Genomic DNA, 15,363 nt, shown 5'->3' on the forward strand with positions numbered 1-15,363 from the left:
TTGCATGCTGAAGTAAAAAATTAGTCAGCAGTTACATAGCCATTTTCTTCTCTTGGATAACAGGGAACAATACTGTGCGTCTGGGTAAGGGTTACCAGTTTGTTTACATTACCCTCGAACCCCCGGTAGGATGCGTGAGGCTGCCGTTACTTTTGTTTTGATCGTTTCCAACCCATAGTCACATCGCGTTTGTACTTACTCTGCGCATAAATTGGTCTCGTGAACTCGGTATGTCGTGGCTTTGTCCTTGTCCTAGTCTGAGGACGTGGAGGTAGTTGATCGTGTTTTGATGGCAGTGGTGAAACACCGCGACGAAACAACGAGAATTATTCCCTACGCAGCTCTTATCGCATGAAAAAATTTGGGACTGAAGGGTTGACATATTTATTATAGAAATCTATCAGTCTGTTGCATAAGTTATAAGTAACAATGTCTTCTAAGTCGGTGGGTACTGTGTTGGTTATTGGATTCATCGAAATATTTTCCATATCGACGGCTAATACTATATTGTAATATAGGCTACTACCAAGGCTTACCAGAACGCTTTTGCCCTCTTTGATAAGCGTGGAACCGGTAAAGTTTCGCTGCAGGCCCTCGGCGATCTTCTGCGCGCGTGCGGCCAGAATCCCACGCTTGCTGAAATCGAAGAGTTGGAGGAATCCGTGGGTAGTGACTGTATGCTGTTTGCATTATTCAAATTGGTGGAGCATTTTTGGCATTGCAGCACGGAATTCTGACTAGTTTAGTTGATTTTGAAGCTTTTTTGCAGGTCCTTAACCGGCCCGACGGCTTCCGAGCCCCCGGCGAGCCAGAGGACTATGTCCGTGGATTCCAGGTTTTCGACAAAGATAAGACTGGATTCATTGGCGTCGGCGAACTTCGATACAGTACGTGCGGGCTATACATTATCGTGGCCGGCGAGTTGAACTTGGACAAAATGTACTAACGGAGATTAGTCCTCACGTCTTTGGGAGAGAAATTGACGAGCGAAGAGGTTGACGAATTGCTCAAGAACGTTAACGTCACAAAAGATGGCAATGTCAACTATACTGGTATGACCTCTCGCTTCTAGATATTAGTACAATAAACTAACTTAGTTCAGACTTTGTTCGAATGATTCTGGCCAATTAAAGTCACGCGATGTTAGTGTATTTTAGTTTACAGGCTTTTGTCTTTTCGCATTAGCTGTTTGTTTGTAACTGATGGGTTTTGGCGCGTGCGATCAGGTTAATGTCGTATTAATGATGTTTGGTTCCGTTATTTGTATCAGATTGTTTCCAAGAAATACAACGATGTGTAATGTGCGAATTTCAGCTAAAGTGAAAAAGAAATTGAGGACGGACTTCTGGAGTCTATTCAACGACGCCATCCATCCGCCCACTAATGTGACAATTGAGCACATTTGGCAACCCAAAGCTCTTGACGGGCAAACTATTGAGCACGTTGCGCATTCGATGCTGCTGCTGCCACCAGTAGTATGTGCAATCGCAAAGATTCATTGGCTCACTACGGAATCGCTGTAACGAAAACTGAATATATGAATGTAGGAGGAACTTACATTGTCCACGTAACCAGGGCGTAAGATTCATTTGATGACACTCGTCAAGATTGAAGTGCATAATACGAGGGTCTTGTGGGGCAAGCCGCAACCAACGTATTCCGCGTAACCTCGGATACTCACAATAATCTTAGCGAAAACGCGCAAATCCTCGCCGGTCTCCACAACACCCCAGATAGCTGAGACTAACTTTCAAAAATATATCTGTCTGGTGACCCTTCACCTTTGTCGGGCTATAGATCGCATTCGTTGGTTAAGTTGTGTTTTTCCGTGGTAGCTGAGATATCGTGCATCATTCATCCTGCGGGCAGCCAGCAGACCCACAATGCAGGACGAGTCGACATCGATTGCGGACACGCTGGCAGGCGTGACGATATCTGAGCAGCTGTCGCCCCAGAAATCATCAACTTCAGCAACTGCTTCATCGTCGTCGGCCGTAAACCCCCCGCAGACTGCTTCTGCACCACCGGCACTGAATCCATTGTCGACCGTGCATTCCGCCCGCGGCATACGTCCGACTCCAACGACACAGATCCCGCCGGATGTGCAAGAGCGAATTCGCGCGTTCCAGCTCGCGAGGCAGAGTAAATCATCGCCTGCGCAGTCGCCTGTGTCACCGACTACGAAGTCGCCCATTACCCCAAGTTCGCCGATCAGCGGGCTTAATCTCAACCTTGGAGGCACACCTGTTAAAGGTGGATCAGTGCGACCGCATCCGAAAATTTCACTCTCACAGAGACGTGGAATGACATTGAATGGAGGCGCTGGAAAGCCGTCGTTCTCGTCGACTCTGGGTGGTGTATCGCAAGTATTGGATACTGGGCAAATGCATTTGTATACAAAGCCGACATCGTTATTCTCGTCATACTCGCAATACATCGATGTTTCGACTGGTTCGCTCAATTTTGCGGGTAAAGCCTCACTCGATGCGCACGGAGTTAACTTTGCATCTGGAACAAGTTTTAAAATATCGCTGGACGAACTCGAACTACTAGAAGAACTAGGACGAGGGAATTACGGGACGGTTACGAAAGTGCTACATAAGCCTACGAACATCGTGATGGCAATGAAGGAGATTCGATTAGAACTCGATGATTCAAAATTCCGGCAAATAATTATGGAGCTGGACGTATTGCACAAGTGCGTTTCTCCGTACATTGTGGACTTCTACGGTGCGTTCTTTGTCGAAGGTGCGGTTTACATCTGCATGGAGTACATGGACGGCGGAAGCTTGGATAAGCTCTATGCAGGCGGCGTGGAAGAACCTATTCTTGCGAAGATTACGGAATCGGTTGTGAGAGGACTGAAAGTGCTGAAGGACGAGCATAATATCATACATCGTGACGTCAAGCCAACGAATATTCTCGCTTCGACTAAAGGCACAATCAAGTTATGCGATTTCGGCGTGAGCGGCAATCTCGTGGCGTCGATTGCGCGGACAAATATTGGATGCCAGTCATACATGGCGCCAGAACGAATTAAGAGTAAGAATCCAGAAGACGCGATCACGTATACGGTGCAGTCGGATATATGGAGTTTGGGTCTCACGTTGCTCGAGATCGCAAACGGATCATACCCCTATCCTCCCGAGACGTATGGCAACGTTTTTAGTCAACTGAGTGCGATTGTGGATGGCGACCCACCTTCTTTACCGGAGCTGCGATTTTCGCACGAAGCTGTGGGCTTCATTAAGCAGTGGTATGTTGTTTATTTTGTTGCTATGTGCGTACGAAAATGCTGATGTGTGCGTAGTTTGAATAAAGACGCTTTGTTGCGGCCAACGTATGCTAAGCTGTTGGCACATCCGTGGTTAGCGAAGTATCGAACGGTCGAGGTCGATGTGTCAGGTTGGGTCAAGCTCGCGCAAGAAAAGCGCAAGCTCGGTATTCAGGACGTGAAGAAACCAGCGCTGCATATGGGCGGTGCCATAGGCGGACGATAGACGATTATCGTATGCTCAAAATTACATTGGAGATGGTACGATTTATAGAAGGATGTTCTCAGGCGAATCAAAAGCAATATTGGACTTTCTTAAGACGATGGCGACATAAATATGTTGCATTACAACGTTGTTGTTAGTTTTCTCTTGGTATGGGTTGTTTGAATTTTGGGTTGGGATTTTGCTATTTATTTATTGCTTTATCATTCTTCAGCATATTGTTATTCTCCTTTTATTTTGACTTGTTTATGATAGGCATGTAATCCTGTTGTTGTATATGTTGCGTTAGTTTGCTAATTATATTTTTATTGTTAGAATTCAATTATGATTGTGTCGATACATATTATAAAAATAAATTTATGAGTAATTTGATTACTAGTTTGCATTTGGATTGTAACATATTCAGGACAATTAGTCGTATATGGGGCATTGCTTACGGACACGGACCAATCGCATTGGCAGTTATCGCAGACGAGTCATGCGCTCACGTTCCGCCGATCATAACGTGATAACGTGCAAACCTTGCATTATCACGAATTTCACTAATCGCTCAGTCGCTCTGCAAGTTAGTGCAGCGCAAATTCAAGTCCAGCAACAGCTAATTACTGATCACTATTAAAAACAGAAATGTCAAATCTCTTTGTGGCGCTCTTAGAATCCCCGCTAGCAAAACTTTTCCTGTGAGGCACTGTGGCAGAATGACAACGACACGAGAGTATTGGCACAAATGGCGCGTTGTGTGCGGCGCCTTTCGATGCCCCGGGCGCTTTGGTGCGGCTCGTCATAGTAGCACGCACCATTGACTCACAAGCACAGGCCGCGCATATATGCATCAAATTAATGTGATTGTGCCGTATATGCAGCATCCAAAGCCACCAGGGTCGCATGGCGTTTGTTGGCGCACTTCGACCAGCGCATCGCGCAACCAAAATGGGTTGCATCTTCGGCACATCAAAGAAAAAATAGCAAGAGGCATGCTCGAGTTAGCACCGCTCAATACAATAAATTTCCCAAACTTATCCGCTCTTTGCAGCAGTGTGCTGTAATTGATTAAATTATTTGCTGCTGTATACCATTAGGTTATTGTATGAACCCTTGTGAGCGAAACTAATTTTCTCAGCGCGGATGGGATCTCACCTTCTTGTGGGGTTAATATTTTTGTACGCCATCTTGATATTTTCTTGTGAAAACTTCCTCCTCTGACTAGTTCTTTGTTGCCAACCGAGAACAACTTTTCCTCCAACTTTTCCTCCGTCATTTTTTTCCTTTCCCTCTCTCTATAGCTCAGTCTCTGAATGCAGCCAAATCGTACATAATTCCACCATTCCAACGATCTCAACTATCAACGATGGCCACATCGGCACCGAACACTGGGGGGGATGTCTTCTCGGGCATAGAGCAACGGATTGGCGAAGATATTGAAGCACACAGACCGAACAACCAGGCCTCCTGGCGTCTACCGTCGCACGCGCAAACGCACATCCGGTTAGCACCGTTTGCGAGCACATCACCCGCTCTCGCAATGGCTATTCCTGGCTTTTCACCCGCGTCGAGTGTAGGTGCTGGATCTGGGAGCTTTAAGAATCCTGCTCGTTCTTTTTTGCATGGCTCTTATTATGATGGTATAGATTTTGAGAGAAACTAATAATATCCGAGTAAACTGTGCTGATCAAGGTAGAAACACAAGCTCCGCCTGCTCACCCGTCGTCCGACGTTCGCGATATTACGGCTGAGATTGCATCAATGGCGCTCGGCGATGTCGGATCTGCTGATCCAAGCATGCTGATACCGTTACCGCCGCCGATAGAGGTGCCCCCGTTATCGTCGAAAGCTTCGTCATCCACGCTGACTGCATTACTGCGATCGGCATCTGCGACATCAGAGACAGACAGTCAACTCCACCAGGCCCGGCATCATGACGATCAGACGTCGATTATTATCGGAGGAGGTTCAAGCAGCGAGTCGAGTGACACATCCACGCCTGTTTCCGATAACCAGGGGCCCAGCGCGTTGTACGAATCGTCGGCTCAGAACGGTGGTTACGATATCGACAATGACGACGTCGACGTTACACAGCCATTGCTTCGTACTTACGGTGATGACGAGTCGCGAACGCAGTATGGTAGTGAATTCGCATTCGAGGACAATGACCATTCACGGCACACGTCGCATTCGGGATTAAGGGCAAGTTCGTTGTTCAGACCGAATTTTATGAAGCGTTACCATACCGGCAGCACGCGGTCCGGCATTGCAGCTGCCCTTGATGGTGACCTAGAGTATGATTCGTCATCATCCCGAATCATTCACCGTGCCAAGCCATTCTTCTCGTCGGCGGTCAAGTACATTCGTGATTGTCGAGGCGATATTTTCTACCAGGTAAAATACATTCCATCTGTCATCCTTGGTGTGTTGTTGAATGTACTCGATGGACTTTCGTACGGTATGATCTTGTTCCCGCTTGGAGAGCCGATATTCTCTGCACTCGGACCGGAAGGACTGTCTATGTTTTACGTGTCTTGCATTGTTTCGCAGCTCGTGTACTCGTTTGGCGGCTCGGCTTTCAAAGGTGGAGTTGGGTCTGAGATGATTGAAGTAGTACCGTTCTTTCATTCCATGGCGTATACGCTACTAGCCAAGATCGGCGAAGACAATCCAGATTCGGTGCGGGCGACTACTATCCTTGCATATGCCATCTCCTCGATAGTCACAGGTGCTGTATTCTTCGGCCTCGGTTTTGCACGCATTGGCTCATTGATTGGATTCTTCCCACGTCATATTCTCGTCGGATGTATTGGCGGAGTCGGATGGTTCCTTATTGCAACCGGCCTCGAAGTGTCGTCGAGATTAGAAGGCAACTTCGCGTATAATCTCGAGACAGCAAAGTATCTGTTTCAGCCGATTGTTTTTCTGCAATGGATTATACCGCTTTTGCTGGCGATTGTTTTGATTGGACTAGAACATTTCATTAAACATCCGCTCCTAGTACCCGCCTACTTTATTATCGTATTGGTCATGTTCCATGTACTTGTTAGTTTCATTCCCGACCTTTCGCTGCAGATGCTTCGGGATTTGGGCTGGGTATTTGATGCTCCCGATGCAACAGCGCCGTGGTATAGTTTCTATCGGCTTTTCAAGTTCTCGGCCGTTGACTGGTCCGCGCTGGCGTCTACGATTCCGGCGATGTTTGCGCTTACTTTTTTTGGCATTTTGCATGTTCCAATCAATGTTCCTGCACTCTCGGTCTCGCTTGGTGAGGACAATATCGATGTTGATCGTGAGTTGATCGCACATGGCATATCGAACGCATTGTCTGGAATGTGCGGCAGTATTCAAAATTACTTGGTGTACACGAACAGCCTTTTATTCATCCGCAGCGGCGCAGACAGTCGTGTGGCGGGGTTTATGCTCGCAGCGGCAACGACAGGCGTCATGGTCGCGGGTCCTGTCGTGATCGGGTTCATCCCCGTGATGGTGGTCGGTGCACTTATCTTCCTCCTTGGAATTGAACTCATGCGGGAGGCTGTATATGACACTTGGGGCCGTGTCAGTCGATTCGAGTATTACGTCATTGTCGTGATCATCGTGGCAATGGCGTTGTGGGATTTCGTGTATGGTATTATAGTGGGGATTATCCTTGCGTGCGTGTCATATGTCATTTCTTCTTCCCGGCGATCTGCCATCAAGGCAACGTATTCCGGTATCATTGCGCGGTCGACGGTACGTCGACATCCGTTTCAGCAGCGATTTTTGAAGGAGGTTGGCGAGGAGATATTTGTAGTCAAACTTTCGGGGTTTTTGTTTTTCGGCACAATCGTGAGCGTTGAGAGTCGTATTCGGGAATTGCTGTTATCGTCACATGACGAGCAGAGTAAAAAGATAAAGTATCTCGTGATTGACTTTCAGGGTGTTGGTGGTATTGATTTCTCGGCCGCCGAGGCGTTTACGCGGATGCAGCGGTTATTGCGGTTGAAGCATATTGAGCTGGTATTGTCGTCCTTAGCTGACGACGCGGCTACAGGGTTAAAAGCCGTGGGACTCTGGGAGGAGCCCAATAATGGCATCCATGTGTATGAGGATCTCAATTCTGCACTCGAGTGGTGCGAGAACCAGTTGCTTGCGATTTATTATCATGTCCGTGACCGACAAAAGCAGAAACTGCTGGAAACCAGAGCGATAACCCACACGATTCCGCAGACACACAATGCACAGCATGCGCAAGTGAACGGTATTGTGAGCAAGAACTTGATAGATATGTCGTCCCCGCGGCAGGACTTCATCCAGAAGGCGACCTCGACAGTGATGTTGACGGATCCGACATTCCCAACATTGCCCGTTATTGCTGAAGACGAAGGGCAGACGACGGGGCCAGGACCTGCAGAGGTGGTCGCGCCGCCGCAGCCGCTGACGCTGTTACTCCAGATTATCCACGATTTGTCGCCGAAACCGGCCTCGTTCTGGGATAGCTTATGCGGGGCGTTCGTGAGAGAGGAGCATAAGGCCGGCGAGTATTTGTATTATCGCTCGGAGGACCCGCACGGGTTTTATATCGTTGAGTCCGGTATTTTGAAAGCCGAGTATGATCTCGATCAGGGACGATTTTCGGAGGCAATTGTTGCTGGCACGACAGCCGGTGAATTGCCATTTTTTTCCGACACCAGACGCACTGCGAGCATGTATGTTGAGCGTGATGCGGTGTTGTGGAAACTGAGTAAGTCTGCGTGGAGCAAGTTTGTGAAAGGCGGCGACACGGAAGAAGAGCAAGCTCGCCGGGGCGAGGTCGCGATGGAGTTGTATAGAGTCGTATTGAAGCTTACGGCGGAGAGGTTTGGCGCTATTACAGCGTATGTGTTAACGTCGGCAGGATAAATCGGGAAGACATTTGATTAAAACTTGTAATTTAGCATAAAAGTTTTGAATGTTAGTTTTGGCATATTTGGCGGACGGCTTTTTGGCATTGGAATATATCATATATATACTCATGTATTCATAATTTGACTTTACTTAACAATTGATACCGGATGTTTCATCTAAATGTAAAAATTGGGCAACCTTAAAACTTACGATGCTGGAAAGTCCGACATCCGGGGATAAGCGAATCGAGTTTGCGATAATTTTTCCTAACCCTAATAGTTCCTGGGCGGGAGCGACGCCGAGGCTCCGTCTAATTGAAGTGAGGCTCGGCGAAGGGATTCAACGTCCGAATCCTACAAAATCGGACGTTATAGGCCGGGGTGGTGTAGTTCAGCAAATATTATTCTTATATTTTAATTAGTCGATATATCGACATAATGGTGATATTACTTTTAATCTATCTTGTATAGCAATAGTCGTTCATAACTCATATGTTGGTTGTGAAGGCACGGTCCGGTTGCTGGAACGTCTAGCAGAAAAATGCCCAGCTTCCAAGACCGCGTCGTCGAACAGCACAATTATTATTAGTTGACTCTCGCTGTCTCCATGTGCTCCCTCCCTTTTCAGCTCCTATTTATTTCTTCTTATTCCTTGGACTCTCCTCTTCGACTTTCTAGGCCTGCACTTAACCCACTCGTTCTCCATGGCTATATAATCGATTCTCCCCGTCAGTTGTGTTGCCTCCATCCAGCTTGACAAACCACAGCAGCAATGCCCCAGGTTGCCTCCCACAGTGTGTCCTACTCGTTCGCTACGGAGTCGACAAGGCACAATGTCGCCGCCTACTCTCGGCCGTTCTCAACATGGAATCTATTTGTATGTTCTTTTTTGTGGTGTTTTTATTGTTTCTTGTGTAGACTACGTTGTACTGACTCGAAAAAGCTGTATATATGCTTGCTCAATCCGCTGATATGTCTCTACAACATGTACCTGACTCTCAAATATGCCGTGCTCTACATTTTCTCGCAGTCTGCCCTCCGTTCGATCCATCAGCGAGTTACCGTCGACCTCGAGCGTCAGACGGAGAAGTCCAATGCCCCCGTCGACAGCAAGAAAACAGTACTGACTGTTCTCCTTCGTCGACTCGCAATGCGCCATCTGCAGAATATTCGTGTCCAGATAGTGACGGACGACGACTCGGTCGACCGAGACTGCGAGTGCAACTCTGAAAGCGACCGCCCACTGTCGCCGTCACGACTTAGCCAGAGCGATAGCTCCGCTTTATCGGGCGCGACTGACGACGACAAGGCCTGCCTTCGGCCACCAGAACCAGCTTACCACGGTTCTTCGATCGTGCCACTTCGCACACTTCCTCTCCTCACAATCCCACAATGTCAACACCAGCCGCGCGCACCGTTCAAATTCGAGTTCTCGCTCTCGCGCATGCTTATTATGCACATCTTCGCACCGCTGGTCAGTATCGGGCTCGTGTTCGCGGGATGCGCGGCCGCACTGGCGTGCTTCTACTCCGTCTGTCTCGGCGAACCGATCAACGAGAACGACACTGCTTATCTGTGGCGTACTTGGGCACGATGGATCTTCTGGCCTGTCCAGCAGGCGCACATCAAAGTCGTGCCTGTGAAGGAATGAATGTTCATGACATGTATTTAATTATGTTTTGGTTGCTTGGGTATTGGTTTCGCATAGATTGATTGTATGATGAAAACACGGTGTTCCGGTTATATGCTATATTTTTTATGTTAATATTTATCATATTGTAAATGATAATTTATTCGAACGATGGACATATATCCCGTATTATGTATGTTTAGATGCAAGAAATATGTCAGTCAGGTGAGACCGTGTGAGAGAGACACAAGACTTACCCGGCCGTCGTACGGTTTGTATCAACTCTCGGCAGTCTTGGCAGTGCCGTGCCATTGACGTGCTAACAAATAGTCACTCGGAGTTAACCGATTACATTCTTTATTGTAGAGATATCTCCGATGGCTCGGCAATCAGAGATAAGTCCGTCTATTAGTATACTATCGACTTAGACCAATTACTGTTCGTTCTCGATGCATGTTGCATTACACTATTCACTTTTATGGCTGTCGACTAGAATCACAATCGGTAGAAATCCAATGATTATTGGTTTGCAGTTGTAAAATCTGACATCTGTTCACCTAACCCACAGATTTCGCTTCAGACTGCGACCTCCCCATCAATCTCCAAAATTCCAGCACTTTCTTCAAATGCTGGACGATTTCACTCAAAGAGCTGTGAACAGTAATGGCACGTCTATCGAAAATCATATGCGCACTCGCGCTGGTCAGCCGCACGCTTGCGTTAGCAATAGTCCTACCAGAGAACTTCAATACCTCAGTCTTCGATTTCAACACGACAACTCATCTCCCCTACTCTGCAAACATGCACGACGACATGGTCGAGGGTCCCTTCACCACTCATTACGAGTATTTTCCCAAGATCACCATTACGCCGAATTCTCTGCTCGACCGGTACATCGTCGTTTTTGAAGACATCAGTTCCGACCAAATAGTGTACGACCACTTTCTCTGGCTCCGAGACCAGATCGCCAATAGAATCGGGCTGGCAAATGACGAGTTTTCCGAAAGTGGCATTTTCCAACGCATTGCGCATCGCTTCGAAATTGGAGGAATGAAAGCGTATTCGGGCAGATTTAGTCGGACCCTGATCTTACTGATTGCTGACAGGCCCGAAATCGCGTACGTTGAGTCCGATTCGGTTGTGACTCCCTACGACAGTATGCACCAATCTCGTGCACCATATAACCTTGCGCGCCTGTCGTCAAGAGCGAAACTAGGCTCAACGGATAATTACACGTACTCCTATGATCCTAACCCGGGTCTCGGCGTCACGGTCTATGTACTCGACAGCGGCATCAAAACTACGCACAAGGACCTCGCAGGTCGCGCGGAAATGGTTAACGTCTCACCTGGGTCGTCTGATCGCGATCGACTTGGCCATGGCACCCACGTAGCTGCTACAATCGCGGGGAATCGCTTTGGTGTTGCGAAGAACGCGACGGTCGTGGGCGTGAAAGTGCTGAATGACATTGGTATGGGCACTGCATCCGTTATTTTGCGCGGATTGGAGTGGACCGTTGCCAGGCATCTTGCTGCTGGTGGACCGTCGGTTATTAATATGAGTCTTGTATACTTGTTCCAACCGTTTTGGAATTTTGAGCTCGGTCACTAAGTTCGCAATGTAGGGCTCCGGCAGATCCAATATCTTCAACCATGCCGTGGCCGAGGCCACTAAGCAGGGTATCACCGTCGTCGTGGCCGCCGGCAATCACCGGCTTAACGCATGCTGGTTTTCACCAGCTAGTGAGCCGTCCGCTATTACTGTCGGCGCTTCTACGGTCGACGATTCGATCGCCGAGTTCTCAAATATTGGGCCCTGCATAGATATTTTTGCGTGAGTAATCACTCCGGATAACCCCGGACGCTGTCACAACCAATACTGACCGGGTTTTTAAGTCCGGGAAAGGACATCAAATCGGCTGGTATCGCAAGTAATTCCGCATCGGCCGTGTTGTCAGGCACGTCGATGGCATCACCACTAGTCGCGGGCTTATCAGCTTACCTCCTTGCGAAAACGCCAGAAGCGAGTCCAGCGGAAATAAAAGCAGAAGTAAGTACTTCCTTATTCCCGTCATCTAGCGGACCAAAGCTAATTTTTGGATATAGATCCTGAAATTGGCGACCATGGGTGCTTTGAACAACATCCCCATGTCGTTCCCATACACGCCGAACTTGGTTGCTTTTAATGGATTCGAATGACGCGTGGTTCCGTCTCAATTGCCACACTTTGTGACTGTCCCTGTTAATTCTGAGTATTAGTTTACTGACATACTGAACTGCGCTGTATATATACATTCTGAAAATAGATTACATTCTCTATAATTAATTACAATGAATATATACAACTCAATCCCATACATCGTAACAACTATTCATCCCATCCGAATCCATACATACACCAACATTCTAAACAATATAGAGGTGTGCAACGAAGGTTAGTTCACAATAGACGACAGCGCGTCAGCGAGGACGTCGAGGCCTGTTTGATTATCTTCAGCCTGCTGTTCGTGGCGTTGTGGATGTTGTGATTGCTCCTGCTGTTGCTGTGACGAAGGTGGAGCAATTGGAGATTGCACAGGTGGCACTTTGGCAGGCGATGGCAGGTGAATTGGATTCAATTGCTGCGGAATTGGTCGACTCGGATGATATTCTGTCGGTGGAATCAAAATCTCGTTGACATGCGGTGCTACAAATCGCTCTTGCGGTGACGTTATGGGAGGAATTGCCTGTGTGTGAATGATTGGTGGAATTGTGGAGAGCGGCGGGATTGTTGTTGGCTGCGAGCCCCGTGCTAGTTGTGTGAACGGGAGAACGCCAGACGGTGCAAACTCGGGGATACGGATAGGTGGGAGCACAACAGGTGGAAGTGGGCTTTGTAGATACGCTGGCTGTGAATGCGTTTCGACCGGCGCGGGCGGAAGAGTAAGCGTAATCTTCGGCGACTTTGCTCCATTCGCCATGCCATTCGCCTTCGGTGGCTTCGCAGTAACCTTAATAGTCCCATTCGCTTTTTCAGCAAGCCGCTGCTCCGCAAGTTCCCTTGCTTTAGCTTCCTGTTTCAGTCGGCGCCTTTCTGCGTCCCGCTTGCGTTCGCGCTCGCGACGACGAGCACGATCAGCCTCGCGTTTACGCTCCAATTCGCGCTCCAGCTCCCGCTCTCTCTCTATGCGAACACACCGGTTACAGACAAATTCTGCTTCTTCGATCGGCTCTTCCGCGTCCACTGCGTTCTCGCGTTTAACATCGAGGTTTGCATCTTCCGCCTCCTTCACCCGCCGGCGTTCCTCTGATTCTTCTTTCAGCTGCTGCGATCGCGTGCTATCTTCAAACCGTCTGACTTCCTCTCCCACAAGGTGGTCCACATGCATCCAGATATCGCACTTTCCACAACACACAGACAGCTCCCCGTCGTCATAATTGTCCCCAAACGCACCACACACGCAGTCGAAATACCAAGTGGACGGATTGAGCCGCGGATCATACGAGTTAACCGACGACGGCGTCACGGTTCCCTGCAAGTGCATCCGTTCTGACTGCCGTGTCGACCGCCGCACAACGTCACTCTCCTGTGACTCTTGCCGTTCACTCCTAGCCGGGGAGGATGACATAGGTTTAACAGGCATACCGCCAGCCGCCATCTTGGTAGCCTGCTGAGCCGCCTTCTTCACAAGAGCAGCTTCCTTCTTCTTCGCAACCTCGACAAGTTTATGGTCGCGCGCGTCTAGCCTTGCCTCGCGTTCTTTCTCCAGCATCCCTCGCCGCCTGTTCTCCGCCTTCTTCCGCTCCCGCTCATGCTCCGCTTCTTCTCGAGCCGCACGCAGTTCTTCTTCCTCCTTCCGTCGATGTGCAAGCGCATCTACACGGCTGGATCGTTTCCGATTCTCGTAAATCCGCAGTCTTTCAATTTCTTTTAATTTCATTTCTTCATCCTTGATCCGATCTTGTTCGAGAGATTCAATGACCGGCATGATCTCGGCCTTTAAAAACGCGTAGAATTCGCGCTCCAGTGTCTTGGATTTATCGCGCGCGCTCTTTCCCAGCAATGCAAAGAAGGATTGCCACTGTTGATACGTAGCACACACACATTTCCATGTTGATTCTGCGTCGCGGGACAATTCCACTAGCTCGCTGTAGTCAGTATCGCCGTTTTCGAGCTTCCCGTCGACCTCTGGCGCCGGCGTGTTCTCGTCGTCGACTATGCGAGAATCGTCTCCCGCACCGTCTTCGTCATCCTCGTCCGCTGTGTCGACTTCGTTGGTGCGCCGCCGTTTGGATCTCCGCGGCGTCGAATACGACGCAAACTGACGTTTCTTCCGGCGCCCCTTTGCCGCGGCTTTCTTTGGTTGTGGAGCAGGTTCGGGAGGAGGGTCATGCCGGCTGTAAAGTCTGTTGTCGTCTAGGAGGTAGTACGTGTTGCCCTGCGAGTCCCATCCGACAGGATCAACTCGCCACGGGATTTCCTCTGATTCCTTAGTCGTGCCCATGCGTTCACGGAAGCGGTCGGGATTGTACATTTGCCATTCGCAGAGTTGATGGAGGATTTTGACCTGACGGTATTAGTACAGGCGTGTTAAAACAAAGCAAGAATACGAACTTGATCAAACACGTCCATCTTGTCGAACGCGAGAGGATCCTCGTCGTCGCCGAATGGACAGGCCAATGTTGGCGCTTTTTGTCGGTATTGTCTGCGCGTGTACTCGTCAAATTGCTCAAGTCTGGAAACATTCCAACGTGTTAAATAAAAACCACAACTTATTTATCAAAAGAATACGCACGTCAGGTTGCGTTGACTCGATAAATTCTGTAAGAGTCTTAGTCGGATTTTGGGGATTAGGCTCAGTGGCGTCAACCCGAGGAATTCTTTTTCGAGTGCCTATATCAATGCAGTCAGCACACGATTTCCACAGCACGAAAACACAAAACTAAAGTCCGACGAACCTCAATAGTAACGTCTTCGTCCTCCATCTTGATGGATGGCTTGAACATAAACAGCCACTGGAACACCGCGCTGAACTGCCACATGTTCCGAATTTGCTTCAATTGGGTCTGGACTTCTGGATCTGTGACCGCATCCGCCGAGTTCATTGCGGCAAGTGCGGCCTCGACCGGTCCCAAAAGTTGGCCCGTGGCCGTAGCGGAGACGGGTGAACTGGTGTGTGTGCTTGCCATCGCAGCTGAGGTAGGCACGCGTCCAGACAAGGGTAGTGCCGAGAGCCCGCGTATTCCGCCGCGCGAGATCTGCGTATAGAATTTTGGGAGGGTGACGAGATGTCCAACTTTGAAACGCGTTCGCACTGGTGCACTTGGATGGTGAGTTGTAGTGTTTGAAAGTGGCAGGTGCTAGCAGAATGCTGCTCGGTGATGTCCACAGATGGCTTCGGGATATT

General features: G+C 48.8%; 6 protein-coding genes across 6 annotated transcripts; 5 read left to right on the top strand and 1 right to left on the bottom strand.

The window, feature by feature from the left end:
* The first annotated feature begins 144 nt into the window (after positions 1-144).
* V1513DRAFT_162668 (uncharacterized protein) lies at positions 145-1,242 on the top strand. Its single transcript, XM_066894252.1, has 6 exons — positions 145-228; positions 394-444; positions 519-675; positions 747-887; positions 957-1,052; positions 1,103-1,242. Exons 2-6 carry the CDS (start codon positions 430-432, stop codon positions 1,129-1,131), a joined length of 438 nt encoding a protein of 145 aa, XP_066755756.1. The 5' UTR covers positions 145-228; positions 394-429; the 3' UTR covers positions 1,132-1,242.
* Positions 1,243-1,687: 445 nt separating this feature from the next.
* V1513DRAFT_436956 (kinase-like domain-containing protein) lies at positions 1,688-3,875 on the top strand. The gene is made up of 2 exons (XM_066896848.1): positions 1,688-3,256; positions 3,311-3,875. Exons 1-2 carry the CDS (start codon positions 1,884-1,886, stop codon positions 3,498-3,500), a joined length of 1,563 nt encoding a protein of 520 aa, XP_066755757.1. The 5' UTR covers positions 1,688-1,883; the 3' UTR covers positions 3,501-3,875.
* Positions 3,876-4,427: 552 nt separating this feature from the next.
* On the top strand, positions 4,428-8,508 carry V1513DRAFT_409090 (sulfate transporter family-domain-containing protein). Its single transcript, XM_066895686.1, has 2 exons — positions 4,428-5,119; positions 5,176-8,508. The coding sequence occupies exons 1-2, from the start codon at positions 4,846-4,848 to the stop codon at positions 8,361-8,363; spliced, it is 3,462 nt and encodes a 1,153-aa protein (XP_066755758.1). The 5' UTR covers positions 4,428-4,845; the 3' UTR covers positions 8,364-8,508.
* Positions 8,509-8,678: 170 nt separating this feature from the next.
* On the top strand, positions 8,679-10,152 carry V1513DRAFT_436961 (uncharacterized protein). Its single transcript, XM_066896849.1, has 2 exons — positions 8,679-9,224; positions 9,291-10,152. Exons 1-2 carry the CDS (start codon positions 9,120-9,122, stop codon positions 9,996-9,998), a joined length of 813 nt encoding a protein of 270 aa, XP_066755759.1. The 5' UTR covers positions 8,679-9,119; the 3' UTR covers positions 9,999-10,152.
* A 626-nt stretch (positions 10,153-10,778) lies between these two features.
* On the top strand, positions 10,779-12,175 carry V1513DRAFT_373843 (peptidase S8/S53 domain-containing protein; the record flags this gene model as incomplete). The annotated part of the gene is made up of 4 exons (XM_066894830.1): positions 10,779-11,543; positions 11,602-11,810; positions 11,873-12,026; positions 12,083-12,175. 4 exons carry the CDS (start codon positions 10,779-10,781, stop codon positions 12,173-12,175), a joined length of 1,221 nt encoding a protein of 406 aa, XP_066755760.1.
* An 11-nt stretch (positions 12,176-12,186) lies between these two features.
* V1513DRAFT_436967 (uncharacterized protein) lies at positions 12,187-15,326 on the bottom strand (the record flags this gene model as incomplete). Its single annotated transcript, XM_066896850.1, has 4 exons — positions 14,915-15,326; positions 14,752-14,849; positions 14,571-14,691; positions 12,187-14,523 (listed from the first exon to the last, which is right to left on the bottom strand). Coding segments are annotated over exons 1-4 (2,557 nt in total), but the record flags the coding sequence as incomplete, so codon positions are not given.
* Positions 15,327-15,363: the final 37 nt, after the last annotated feature.

This window comes from Lipomyces chichibuensis (assembly GCF_038497645.1).
Source record: "Lipomyces chichibuensis strain CBS 12929 unplaced genomic scaffold V1513scaffold_3, whole genome shotgun sequence".
In the NCBI taxonomy this organism is placed as follows: Eukaryota; Fungi; Ascomycota; class Lipomycetes; order Lipomycetales; family Lipomycetaceae; genus Lipomyces; species Lipomyces chichibuensis.

Bases quoted from the DNA above. Each gene is read 5' to 3' on its own strand.
- V1513DRAFT_409090 (XM_066895686.1), top strand. From the start codon at position 4,846: ATGGCCACATCGGCACCGAACACTGGGGGGGATGTCTTCTCGGGCATA. The intron at 5,120-5,175 runs GTATAGATTTTG...TGATCAAGGTAG, and splicing joins GCATGGCTCTTATTATGATG to AAACACAAGCTCCGCCTGCT.
- V1513DRAFT_162668 (XM_066894252.1), top strand. The intron at 676-746 runs GTATGCTGTTTG...TGACTAGTTTAG, and splicing joins GGAATCCGTGGGTAGTGACT to TTGATTTTGAAGCTTTTTTG. The intron at 1,053-1,102 runs GTATGACCTCTC...AACTTAGTTCAG, and splicing joins TGGCAATGTCAACTATACTG to ACTTTGTTCGAATGATTCTG.
- V1513DRAFT_436961 (XM_066896849.1), top strand. From the start codon at position 9,120: ATGCCCCAGGTTGCCTCCCACAGTGTGTCCTACTCGTTCGCTACGGAG. The intron at 9,225-9,290 runs GTATGTTCTTTT...GACTCGAAAAAG, and splicing joins TCTCAACATGGAATCTATTT to CTGTATATATGCTTGCTCAA.
- V1513DRAFT_436956 (XM_066896848.1), top strand. From the start codon at position 1,884: ATGCAGGACGAGTCGACATCGATTGCGGACACGCTGGCAGGCGTGACG. The intron at 3,257-3,310 runs GTATGTTGTTTA...ATGTGTGCGTAG, and splicing joins GTGGGCTTCATTAAGCAGTG to TTTGAATAAAGACGCTTTGT.